General features: G+C 40.9%; 1 protein-coding gene across 4 annotated transcripts in view; it reads right to left on the bottom strand.

Annotated features, from left to right (window-relative positions):
- Positions 1-13,743, bottom strand: part of piezo1 (piezo type mechanosensitive ion channel component 1 (Er blood group)) — a 95,530-nt gene that overhangs the window by 25,655 nt on the left and 56,132 nt on the right. For all 4 annotated transcript variants that reach the window (XM_087837521.1, XM_087837522.1, XM_087837524.1 and 1 more), the window contains exons 24-34: positions 13,285-13,441; positions 12,349-12,592; positions 9,733-9,829; positions 7,986-8,151; positions 5,868-5,957; positions 5,679-5,758; positions 5,083-5,160; positions 2,641-2,741; positions 2,420-2,546; positions 627-692; positions 96-268 (exon numbers count right to left, since the gene is read on the bottom strand). In XM_087837521.1, the coding sequence (XP_087693647.1) occupies positions 96-268; positions 627-692; positions 2,420-2,546; positions 2,641-2,741; positions 5,083-5,160; positions 5,679-5,758; positions 5,868-5,957; positions 7,986-8,151; positions 9,733-9,829; positions 12,349-12,592; positions 13,285-13,441 (1,379 nt within the window). The remainder of the gene's footprint in view (positions 1-95; positions 269-626; positions 693-2,419; positions 2,547-2,640; positions 2,742-5,082; positions 5,161-5,678; positions 5,759-5,867; positions 5,958-7,985; positions 8,152-9,732; positions 9,830-12,348; positions 12,593-13,284; positions 13,442-13,743) is intronic.

The raw sequence follows: 13,743 nt of genomic DNA, 5'->3' as shown, positions 1-13,743 counted from the left end.
TCTATGTGTTTGTGCGTGCATGCATGCATATGTACGATCCGTGTGTGCATGCACGTGCACTTGCTTGTGCATACTGCACACTCTGTTGTGTTTACCTGCTGAATCTTTTGGATGATGAAGTAGCGCTCATTGCACAAAACAGTAGAAATCTCTCTGTACTGTTTAGTCAGTAAATTGAGCCACTCGGTGAGTCCATCAACCATCGCCAGCACGATTGCCCCCAAGAAACGCAGAATATCCAAGATCCTCTGCACCGTCTCACCACGACCTGCACAGGTGAAAGACACACAACAAAGTATGATGTGAAGCCACTGAAAAAGATTCTTATATAATTAATGCAGATTATATCAGGGCCTCAGGACTTTATGCTTTCCCTGAGCTTTGATTTATGGTGTTCAGTATTCCAGTCTTTGAGTTAATGATGTCATTCTGTGACTCGGTGGTTCCTCTGGTGTTCCTTCCTAATCTAGCCTGCATTTCCCTGCATGCATTCTCGTGAAGTAAAACACAGAAAGAAAGCCTGATAGTACACAAAACTACACAAACTGGACACAAACTACATACATGAATGATGAAACCCTTTGCAAATGGTCAAGAGCAGAAAAGCAGGGACTACGTGAACCTACCAGACTCTTGTTCCTTTGACTCCCCATCCTGAACGACGGGTTCCTCGTAATCATCATCCCCAGAGCCTAGACAAAATCAAATACACAAAGACAAATATCTGCATTAGTATAGTATATCTGTATAATCTCTGACAACTTTTTGGTTTTTGCATGTCTTCAGAAGGAAAGAAAATTGTTTTGATAACAGCATGTGCCGCTTTGCATTTCACTGCTTCTCTTCACATGTTGTCAAAGACCAGATATAATAACTCACTGCTGACTGAGACTTTTTCAGTTCTGTTGCAAACATTGTCAAATCGCCATCATGTCAGATCTGTAATGACTGTTTGGATCAGTGTCGTGCTGATAAATGAAGGTGTTGCCAATAAGATGATAGTGTATGGTGGATTTTTCTGCATACATGAATGAGTCGATTGTGGGCACCGGTTTAGCTCAGTGTACTGAGCAGGCGACCACATGCCGTACGGCTGAGTTTTAGGCCTGCAGGTTCTTCTTTTGTCATTTTAACCAGGACATGCCAACTTTTAGCAAACAGCTCGAATCACTTTGTTGGTCCAAAAAATACAATTTTATGTCCGTCAAACTGCCGTCTTTGACATTTTTGTTGATTCAACTAAAGAAATTAAACGACGTATTTTGTGACACAAAATTGTTATGTGTAGAGAGAACGCTGGTTTGACCATCGAGTTCAAAAACAAACAGACACATTTCTCTTTTTTTGTTTGTTTTTGTTTTTCAAAAACAAAAAACTAAAAAAACTTTCTTAAAGGTGGGAACAGATTCTTTGTGAGTGAGCAAACATACAAATTTAGGAGAAGATCAAATGATTATTTCACCCCAACATGTCCATGTTTTTTAGTCTATGGTTTTGCTACTATTTTTTGTATTTAACAATACAGTTTATTTCATTTTGCAATCAGTTAGGGAGACAAAGTTTTAAACTTTGTCTTGCAGCTTTAAGCATTCACACTACAATCAAGAAATACATCCTTTAGTCACCAAAGACTTAACTGGACTTGACTTGTAACTATGTAACAAGACCCTTTGTTGGGGTGAAATTTGGAGGGTTTGTAGACAAATTCCATCCATCCATTCGCTTCCGCTTATCCTTTTCAGGGTCGCGGGGGGCGCTGGAGCCTATCCCAGCTGTCATAGGGCGAGAGGCGGGGTACACCCTGGACAGGTCGCCAGTCTGTCGCAGGGCCAACACACAGTTACAGACAACCATTCACACTCACATTCATTCGCACATTCACACCTAGTGACAATTTGGATTATCCAATTAACCTATCCCCACAAGCTGCATGTCTTTGGATGGTGGGAGGAAGCCGAAGTACCCAGAGGGAACCCACGCAAACAGTTAGGGAGACAAAGTTTTAAACTTTGTCTTGCAGCTTTAAGCATTCACACTACAACCAAGAAATACATCCTTTAGTCACCGCATTTTGGACTAAAGACTTAACTGGACTTGACTTGTAACTATGTAACAAGACCCTTTGTTGGGGTGAAATTTGGAGGGTTTGTAGACAAATTGCTTCAGTTTTTCTAACTGATCGTTGTCGCGTCTTAAAATTGTCTGAATGGATTCAATCACAATAATTTTAGCTTTTACACACATAAATACTTGTTTACAGTTTTCCTGCCAAAGAACATTAAGAGGTTGAGAGCAGTCAGTCATTTACTAGTTCACATATTATTCTCACAGATTTATAAATGATAGATTTTCCCTGTTTGACTCCAGGGATGACCTGTGATCCAATATCTTATCAAAAATCGATGTAAGTAAATCCAACCTTTTCCTGACAGAGCCTCGTGTGAATCAGCTCTTTCTTCTCTCTCAGCTCTCTTCAGTCGACCCTGTCGATTCTGCCGTTCTCTCAGAGCTGTTTTCACACTCGTCACCCATGCCTGATACGCCAACTGGGAGAGACAATCTCATTTTAGCAACAGCGTACATCATACAACACGAAACTTTGCGCTTTTGTTTGTGTGAATAAATTGTGTGTGTGAGCACCTGACAGGCAGTCTGTTTCTGAGGCTTCTGCTCTTCAGACTGTAGATCATCTTCATCCTCACTGTCAGATTCAAACAGGTAGTAGTCTCCTGAGTGCAGCACTGCAAGTAGAAAAACATATTGTCATGTAAATAACTCAAATTCTTGTGCAATTCTTCTTCTGACGAAGTTGTGTTTTTGTATTTTCCTACTCAGTTGTATATAGTATTTCTATTTCTGTTTTATTGTATATATTATTCTATTCTATTTTATTCTATTGTATTTTATTGCATTCCAGTGTTTTCTAATTTCTGCTACATAACTTTGCACTTTTGCTGTAACAAAACAAATTTCCCACCTGTGGGACTAATAAAGGTCATCTTATCTTAAATAAGTCTCTAATGCTGCCAAAACAATCAAGCAAACATTTGTATATGTTGCTATTGTTGCCTTTAATGCTACATTTTAGAGTTCTTTTCATTGTTACTATTTTGGGGTCTTTTTTTGAAAGAGCTGCTTTTATACCGCGCCAGTGGTTGAGTAAGCACACAAAATGTTACTGTATCTTTCTACAATGACGAGTAATGAATCTAAATCTTAATCTCGGTCTGTATCATAGCACCAAATAAAAATCTGGTCATGTAGCATTTATGATGGTCCGTTCTGAGCAAAAACGGCTCATTTTATAGTTCTTGAACGCATTGTTCAAACCAAAATCATCACTGCTCATAGACACAAGCAGGACTGCATCATCCAAAAGTAACAAAGAGTAACTTTGGCCTTCTTCATAGATACAGTTTGTTACCATAGTAACAAACTTATTCCACTCAGCTGATGACCTCCTGAGCTGCAGCCGCCCCCTGTTCCTCTCCAGAACTGCCTTTAACAAGATGTGGTGAGCAAAGGTGGATATACTTGTATCTCCCTGCTTTGTAGTCTGTACACAGGGGTTTTCATCGATGGATGAGTGGACTGAGGTGGATGTTGCTCGTGAGGTAGGGCGGATCACCTGCTAACTGGAACGTTTGAAAGTAGTTTGACCCCTAGCTGCTCTAGTCTGCATACCAAAGCATCCTCGGGCAAGATACTGAAGCCCAAGTTGTTCCCAGTGCATTCAGAGTATGTATGTGTTTGTTCGACTCTACCGGAGCTGATTATTTGTAAAAACAGTTACAAACAGAGACACAAATATATTGGTTCTATAACTGACACATGGGCTAATTTGTGAGGATAATGTTTGAAACAGATGTTCATGTGATCTAACTGTGACACTGCAAAAACTGAATGAAACACAAAGTGTCAAATATGCAAGCTCAGTCATGCAGGTGAGGAAATCTCAGTCTCAGCTGACTGCAGCTTCTCAGCACATTTGCACAATGACTGAAACGAGCATCACTGACTATCAATGGGCCCTGAGGTCAGTTTCATGATCATTCATTTGAACATTGCCATGACCATTGATCAGTGGTGATGAGTCACGTTCACAGAGAGTTGGGGAATGGCTGCAATCACAGCCATGTAAGACACGAACCCTCACCCCCTCCTCGATTCAGAGACGGGGAGTCAAGGAGGCCGTTTACATGAAAAGGGAAAGACCATCTCTGAATGGAGGAGAGGGCGTAAGAGTACTCAGAGAGACAGAGAGGGATAAGCAGAGAAATGAGGTGTGTCTGGACACCAGGTGACTGTATCTCAACGATGGTGATTGGATATCCAGAGAGAAGGAGAGAGGAGGATGCAAAAGGGCAGAGTATAAAAAATGGTGCTTGGGAACATTTGCCATTGTTTTTTTTTTTCTCTAGTTCCTGTGATGAGCAGAAGACGTCAAATGAAGATGTGGCTCTGGACTTTGCTTTGCTCCTGCTGAACTGCTTCAATAAAACATCAAATACGTCTAAATTGTGGACGTTCCCTTTTCTCTTTACTATTTTACAGAAACAGTAAAGGTAAAACTCTGAGTATTAATCGACATTACAGGTTACTCCAGCCTTCTAAAGTAACAGACCATTCTAGGCTTAAAATAAACCCAGTCATATTTCAGGAGCACAGATCTAGAGAGGAGCTACCATAACGGACGTGGTTGGTAGGACCGGCCTGCGAGGCTATTCAGGGTTTCTGGTTTTTTATCAGAGTAATCAGAGTATCAGACATCCAGAAGGTTTTGAGGCACTTCGAGCTGGGCGAGTCTCCTGACTCATCAGCTCTGCCTACTGGGCAACACTTTTGAAACAGAGAGCCTTTCCAGACTTCCTGTATTGGGCTGGTTCCACAGATCAACACTCTATATTCAACACTATACTACATACAGAGACTATTCTACTACTAAGACTACAGGCTTGGCTTGGATCTTGTAGCCAAGCCTGGAGCTCTGTCTGTTGTTTAGACAGTCATAACTCTTGGGTTTGGGTTATTTGTATGTTTTTCCACACATCAGTATTGTCTCCGTCTTATTATCCAGGCTACCTGCAGCATGGTCCAACCATGGCTGGTGCCACAGCTTCTTCCTGGATCTCTTTTTTCCTGTCTGGATCTCTGGATCATCTGGAATGAAAACAGAAGTTCAAAGAGCTTTCAGGACAGACTCACTGCGGGGATGCTAAGCTTAGAGTTGCACTAATAGTTGCACTAAGAGAAGTCTGGGAAGTGTTTTAATCTTTTTGGGGGAAACAGAAATATCTTCCTAATAAAAGTGGTGCTAAAACGAAACAGAGGGAAGAACAGAAATACAAAAGAAATAAAGAGTAAATGTTAAGGGTGTGTGAAGCTAACACATGCAGGACAGAGAAGTTTTATTGACTAACAGAAGTGAAGAAAAATGTAGGGAACAGGAAGGAATGAAGGGGAATCAGGACAAAGAGGCAGGAAAGAGGATGAGGAGACAGCAAATATACTTCTTCAAATAAACAGTTTTTACAAATAATAGAAAGTGTAAAAAGAAAAGAACCAGTATCTTAAATTTTTACATAAGAACTGCATTCTAACATATGTAATTGATTTCAAATGACACTGATTAAACTTGTGGCAGTGACAGGAAGTACACGCAGTAAAACGAGTCGCACCGACAGCCCGGCTTTCTTTGTTTTCACTTGTTTTGTGTCCATATTTGTACTTCTGCTGCTTGGAGCGAATTCTCTGCATCCTGAGGACAGAAAGAAGAAGAAGACGGACTTTATTTCTGTGATGCTTTATTTCTGAACACTCTCATTTTTAGGGTTTCTTAATATTTTTCCATTGCTGTGAGCACTTACGATCTCTTGAGCTGCGACAGCGATTTCTTCTCAGCTTGTTGGTGGAACTTGATGTTCTTCACAATACTGGCTCTAAAGAGCTCGAAACCCCTGAGAGGAAAAGGTCAGTTAGTGCCATTAGCACATTACAGCCAGTATCAAGGTCGTTTCATTTGTATGAACAAAAGCGTGTCCGTGTAAATAAAGGTGTCAGTATAACTGCTATTTATGGCCACGGCCTTTTTTCAAAATGTTAAATATGAAATGTTTTAATCTTATTACTGAGCAGCTGACGTGACCGGGTGATTCTCACAGTGACAGCACATTAAACACTACGACAGTGAGGTGAGCAGCCTTTGAAGTGATGAAATATGTTTTTGGCAGACGCTGTGTCACTGATACCCGTGCACGGTCAGGTTTGTGCACGTTGTGTTGCGAAATCAGTTTCACCCCGGTTCTTTTATTCGTCGAAACTTCCAGAGACGGCTCCGGAACTCAGTAGTTATTTCACAAAACCTTTATTCATCTTTATTCATCTTTATTTAATTCAATTCAATTCAATTTTATTTATATAGCGCCAAATCACAACAAAAGTCGCCTTAAGGCGCTTCATAGATACAGAGAAAAACCCAACAATCATATGACCCCCTATGAGCAGGACTTTGGCGACAGTGGGAAGGAAAAACTCCCTTTTAACAGGAAGAAACCTCCAGCAGAACCAGGCTCAGGGAGGGGCGGCCATCTGCTGCGACCGGCATGCAGATGATGTGATTTAAGCATGCACTTCTAGAAGGGAAGACGAGGCCGATGTCCCTCTGCAAAATTCACCCCTTTGTTACTTATGGCCAGCTTTATAGAGGCGACCCCATCATAAACCCCCCCACGGTGTGCTGCAAACTCTGTGTCTGTGTCTATGTGTACGAGCACGTGAGGGCCTACATGTGCGCGTTCCCGCGCTATGTGTGTGCACGTGAGTGAGTGTGCGTGACAGTTAAAACACTGTGGGTGTTACCCGAAGAATTAACAAGCAATGACAAATATCTCCTGAAGATTCTTACTGCTGCTGCAAAAAAAGCAATTACTCGTAAGTGGCTCTGTACTGACCCCCCTGTTCTGGACGACTGGTTGAGCGTTGTTGAGGAGATTCATAAAATGGAAAAACTTACCTTTTTGTTAAGGCTGCAAGCTAATATTTATACCACAAGATGGGACAAGTGGTTGAAATATATCCGAAATTAGAATGTTGTTTTGTTTTGTTTTTTGTTTTGTTTTTTTAATTTAATTTATTTTTTCTTTCTCTTTGTGCCTACACACATCTATATAAACTTCTGCATGCCTCTCCTAAGCTGCTCTTACATGTGTAGATGTGCTGTCAATTCATGAATATAAAGTCATGTTCTCACTGCCAGAATTGCTTTGTGGGAAAAAGCTGTGCTTTCCAGTCGACTGCTTGTTTTGTTATTGTTGTTTTTGGTTGTTTGTTGTTTTCCTTTTCTGTTGTAAAAATATGTAAAACCTTTATTAAAAACTAAGTAATAAAAAAAAACCCACTGTGGGTGTAGGTGACTCCCTAGAGGTCATAAAAACCCATCTCCCTTCCAGACCACAGTTATGCAGTTACAAATGTTGAGACCCCACCCAGGTATCCTCTGGGGAATTTCCACTCAGCATTAACTCCTCTTTGTCTTACTTTCACAGTTCAAGTGGGGGAGGGGTCTCCTACCATCTACTCCTAAGTTCATGACACAGTCCGGCCTTTATCACATTGAGGGCAGTGTCAGCGTCTCTACAATAATTCTACATTCTATGTTAACACATTTCTAAACTCTAAAATAAGCTAAACATTCCTACAACTGCTTCAGGTCATGTCACGCACACACTTGTGCCAAATATTTAGGTCAACACGTGCTACATTTTATATTTCAAATATCGCCGGTGAATGCACCAAATAACCACAATGATCATATTTGCAGCGCTTCTGTGGTGAAATAAGAATTGTCTGGATTTGTTGTGTCTTTGGCATCGCGATAAATAGAACTTGTTGTGAGTAATTAAAGCATTTAAAAACTTATTTTGGGTAAATTCAGGAAAAACATGCATGTTTACATGATGTAAGTCAGTGATGTCACTGCGTTGTACCTCGAGGCCTGTTTGGCAGAAGCCTGCAGTTCAGTTGTCACATGAAGGAAGTAGAAACTGAGGAAGATCCTCCTCTGCAGCAGCAGGCACAGAAAGCAAATGCTGTCCCACATTATTCCGGCTTCTTCTACTGGGAGACTGCACGTCTTGTCACTAACTGCTTGTGCTGTCAAGAAATCCAAAGACAGTAAATGTGAATTTTGCAGAACATCAATCCCCATCACAATTAAAGCTTTTTAAAATACCATATAATCATTCAATTTAAGATTCATTTCATGTTGTACTTGGCAAAAAACCCCAAAAAAGACTTAAGGCAGAACGTTCAGTCTGAGTAGAAACTGATACGGCAGCTCAAGTATTTTTATCATATTATTATTAAAAACTTACGATCACGAGATTGGCGTGAAAGGGGCATTACATGTTTCAATGATCTGTTTTCTGACAATATCTTTGCATCTTTTGCTCAGCTTTCTGAAAAGTTCAATCTCCCACGTACACATCTTTTCAGATATCTGCAGACCAGACATTTCCTCCAATCTCAGATTCCAAACTTCCCAGTTGCACCAGCTGCAAGCCCAGGGGATATGCTCCTTACCCTAGTTCCAACACGTAAAGGGTTTATCTCTCTTATCTATGACAGGCTGGTGAGCATGAACGGTTCTTCGATAGATCGGATTAAAACGGCCTGGGAACAAGATTTAAATCGGTCATTGTCTATGGATACACAAGCCTTAATACTCAAGTTAGTTAACTCCACATCCCTATGTGCCCGCCACTGTCTTTTACAATTTAAGGTCGTGCATAGGTTCCATCTCTCGAAAGTCAAACTATCTCGTATGTATCCGAATGTTGACCCCACTTGTGATAAGTGTGGGAGTGTGGAGGCTTCCCTTATCCATATGTTCTGGACGTGCCCTAGCCTTGAAGGATTCTGGAGAGATGTATTTCAAACCTTGTCCCTGATTCTTGGACACCATATGGATCCTAACCCATTAGTTGCGCTTTTTGGCACCACTGGAGAGGCTGATGCATGGTTGACCTCGTCACAGCGTTGCACGCTCTCCTTCGCCTCCCTTGTAGCTAGGCGTGCAATCCTACTAAGATGGAGGGGTGCCCCTTTGCCCACCCAGACGCAATGGCTGAGGGACTTTATGTACTATCTGAGCCTTGAAAAGATCCGATATGCGATTAGTAATAACAGCGGTAAGTTTTACAAGGTGTGGGGGCGATTCCTGAAATACTTTTCCAGCCTCCAGGTTGCGAACCTGACTTCCAGCATTACTCAGTAAGTCCTACCCCCCCTCTTCTTCTTCTTCTTTTATTTATTTATTTATTTATTTTTTAAAAAAATGTTGTTATTTTATTTTACTTATTTATTTTTTCTAGTCATGTGTGTTTGTCTTATTTTTGTTGTTGTTGTATTTGCAATGGTTTTTTTTGTATTTTTTATTTTCATGTGTGTTTTTTGTTTCTGTTGTTTGTTTTTTCTTTTTTCTTGCTTTGTTTATTTTATTTTTTATCTTTTTGTTTTATTTATTTTTTGAGGGATAGGGGTTCTAAGTGGTATGGGTAGAGGGTAAACTGATGTAAGCAATTACAAGACATGTGAGTGTGTCATTAATCTGTATTCTAATATTTCAGTTCAAACAGTCACTGTGAAACTTACTTGTTTGTTGTTTAACGATTCTGTATCTGTTTTTCTTTGTTGCTTTAAATCAATAAAAATATCTTTGAGAAAAAAACTTACGATCATAGTATCCTTTGACTGTGCATACCAAGCTGAAGAGTTGGATGACCCAGCAGAAGCCCTTCTGCATCTCAAACACAAACACACAAGCCAGGATCTGAAACACACAAACACACATAAGCACAGTCAATGTTTCTAAATGTGACGTTTTGTACACAGAGATTCCAAAATTGTTCTTTTTCTTTATATCATCACATGATATCACAAAGTGATGCGGCGTCTCTGTAGGACACAGAACCTCTAAAGGAATGACAGCACTGACAATAGACAGCCTCACAGGACTCTCAATGCTAACACCCAACACTTTGTGAGTCCTGCTTTTGCACACCGTGTTAATCACATCAACCTAGCAACAGGGTACCCGCCCCCTGATGACCTCCGTATTCCTCGACTGGTTGGCGAGTGGTTACTGGAGTACGCTGGCTGAAATCGATCACAAAGCCTTGGTCACAGCAGTTTAATGGACAAAGCTGATTTGTCTGTAAACACTCCCTAAATAACAAAGTGTTTGAACTGGTAAACTGGCTGGTTGTATTCTAGCTGAGCACCTGAACTCAAAGTAAAAGCAAACGTGTTTGAAGAGGTGGAACACAACCAGCACTGTAGACCTATTTCAATCTCAATCGCCTCAATAACCTCCAAAAACCACTCGCCATCTGGTTGAGGAATAGGGCTGCCACAAACGATTATTTTGATAGTCGACTAGTCACCGATTATTTTTGCGATTAGTCGACTAATCAGATCATCATCCATTGGACATAAAACCTACAGCTTATTGCACCAGCATCATCTGCTCTTATATAACTATCATTAGCTTACAGCTTTAAGTGGTTAAGGTATGTGCTAACTAAAAATAAAGACAAGATGATAGTTTATTAAATTTTAATGAAATTTTCAGATTGTTTTGGTGAAGTTTAATAAACTCCTTGCTATCTAAAATATAACAGGACACCGGAGTATATTCTCGAGCATCTCACACTTCTGATAATCAGCTGTCTGCTTGATGTTTATTCAGCTGTGTAAAAACTATAACTTTAATCTCAGCCAAACCGATTTACTCAGGAACAAATAAAATACTAAAAAAGCCAAACAATAACATTTTTAAGTTATCTAAGTGACTTATATATCATGTTTAACCTGAGTAGTGAAAGACGGCGGTGGGTTTGAAAACGATTTGCGGGAGTCCGGTGTTCTCACGGCTCTAGTTAGCCTAGCCCCCGGCTAGCTATCGAGCTAGTGGGTAACAGACATCTCCGAAAACGTCGGAGCGCTTTTGAAGATATGTGGTGTCTTGATAAACTGAGCAGATATTTGAGGTTTACACAGCTACATTCTGGCCTGAAAATATGTTAAACGTTTATTTTGTGACCCAGAAAGAATAATAAGAGTAATATTAAAACTAACTAGCTGCCGCCATTGTTGGAAACTGAGCTGGGCTGCGCTATGAATTCTGGGACACAGCTTCTTCTTCTTCGGGGTTTAACGGCAGCTGGCATCCTTGTACATGCAGTGCTGCCATCTTCTGTTTCAGTCCGTTATTACACTCTTAAATCCTACTACTTATTCCTGCGTCTTTTGGGATCTTACAAAGCTTCAAACGACGCGTCGACTATTAAATCAGTCATTGACGATTTTGATAGTCGACGTAATCGTGACTAGTCGACTAATCGTGGCAGCCCTATTGAGGAATACACATTTTTCCCTAGCAGCCAATGTCACTGACCATTGTCTGTCCTTGTGTGACTGAGGCTTTAGCACAGGGGTGGACAATCTCAGTCCACGAGGGCCGGTGTCCCTGCAGGTTTTAGATGTGTCCTCGAACCAACACAGCTGATTTAAATGTCTAAATTAGCTCCTCAACATGTTCTGAAGTTCTCCAGAGGCCTGGTAATGAACTAATCATGTGATTCAGGTGTGTTGACCCAAGGTGAGATCTAAAACCTGCAGGGACACCGGCCCTCGTGGACTGAGATTGTCCACCCCTGCTTTAGCAACTGATTTTTACAGCAAACCACTGCCATCTGGTGGGGGAGGAGCCAGGCGGTCCCTGGACATGACAGTTTGCTTATTGTGTGGATGCCTCAAAGCCGCACGATCTGATATCCTCGTGTTGGTGTTGTTCCCAGATCATCATACTAAAGGTTGTTCCAGGATCAACATTGCAAGTGACCAATCAGAATGTTGTGATGTCATACTTTTGCGACTTTGGGAAAAACCGGCGTAAAACAAAAAACTGTACTTAAGCTGCGAGAAACCGCCTTTGTCCGCCGATCAACAGACCCTAACCCTTTAATAAACGCTAAGCAGAATTGATATTGTCCTTGCAACATTGGAATTTCATAAATGCACGAATGGGTTGGTGCGCAAAAGAATAACGTCACAATAATTTGATTGGTCACTTCCAATGTTGAACCTGGAACAACATTTTCATGATGATCTGGGAACAACACCAACACGACGATATCAGATCATCCCCTCAAAGCCAATAAACAAGGTTAAACAAGGTTAGCCTTGTGATATCATCAACATACATTAAGCAGGACAACACATTGTTGCTTAGTTGTGGATGTAAACTTAAAATATATTTCATCACCAAACTATAAATGTTATACTCACAGATAAGAGGTTTTTAGATATGATGACTGCCACATTATAGATGATGAGACAGTCCCACAGGTTGAGGCGAGTTCTGGATTTTTTGCCCAATAGCTGCGTCCCAAACAACAGAAAAAAGAAGCAAGCAAGCAGGTAGCCCAGTCCAAACACCGATATCCGAGTCGACCCTGTGATGAAGACCACTGACAACACAAACCAGAAGAAGTGGCGAAATACCAAAACCTTCGCCATGTCCAGGTAACTCCTACAACAGGAAAAAGAGAAAACAAATAATAAAATACATATTTGAATGACAGAGCTGCTCCTGTAGTGAGATGGAGAAGGAGAGCAAGACAAACTATGAGTCAAATTCATTTTTTCTTTAGATCGACCGAGAACAGGCAGGTCAGATGCAGTGCACAGTCTTACAAACACTTCTTCCATGTGCTAGAAAATCATGAAGACAACGTGTGAGGCCAACTGTCAGAGAGTTAAAGTGAGGATTGAGTGTCCTTTTAAAACATCACATTAAAGCTTTCATCACAAAATGTCAAAGTTATTCATACTGTCACATACGTCAAGTCCACAATTTCCACTCTCACCATATGACAGCTGGGATAGGCTAGCTGCCCCCCAATAAGCATACGCGAAAGAGAACGGGTGGATGAACGGATAATAATAATAGTATTTTGCAAATATGGGAAAATATGGAAGGGTATAAATACCAACTTTACCTTTTTGTTTTTTTCTAATTTGCTCCTAACTAACAACACTGTGGCTCATGTGGTTATTTTGCTTCCCTGAAACAGTGTTTTAATAAATGAAGCTCAGAGTTCAATAAGGACGATCTATGGCCTCACATCTGTCCCACGCTGTCAAGCTGTTTGTGTCATCACTCCAATCACCCAAAGCAGGTTAAATGTGAAAATATAGACGTATAGACTTTATGATATTTACCTGCAATTGATGAAGTTAGGTGCAGGGTTAAACAATCGACCTTCCATTGGTTCTGGTTCATCTGTGTTCTCTCCTGCTAGAACCATCCACTCCTCCACGTGCTCACACTCAAACACCTTCCACTGCTGAGACGCACACATCAGCAGCACAAAGTCCGCTGTGGGCACACACAACACAACGCAGTGATTTTCACCTGCAGCACTGAATCCTTATGGGCTCAGTGTCAAAACATCAAAACATGACACAGGGAGAAGATCTTAGTAACTGGAATACACACAAAACTATACATGACAGTGTCTGTGAAGGTTCTCAGTCATCCAGGTCATCGTAGTCAAAGGAGCTTGGAGAGAAAAGCGTCTGGACTTCTTTAAGTTACTTGAAGACGTTTCACCTTCATCCGAGAAGCTTCTTCAGTTCTAAGGTCAAATGGTGGAGAGTCCCAGATATAAACCTAGTGGG

The sequence above is a fragment of the Neolamprologus brichardi genome, unplaced genomic scaffold, assembly GCF_056152115.1.
Source record: "Neolamprologus brichardi isolate AB-2024 unplaced genomic scaffold, ASM5615211v1 NODE_ptg000033l+_length_6344489_cov_1, whole genome shotgun sequence".
Lineage (NCBI taxonomy): Eukaryota > Metazoa > Chordata > Actinopteri > Cichliformes > Cichlidae > Neolamprologus > Neolamprologus brichardi.
This window is presented reverse-complemented; position numbering and strand designations above follow the sequence as displayed.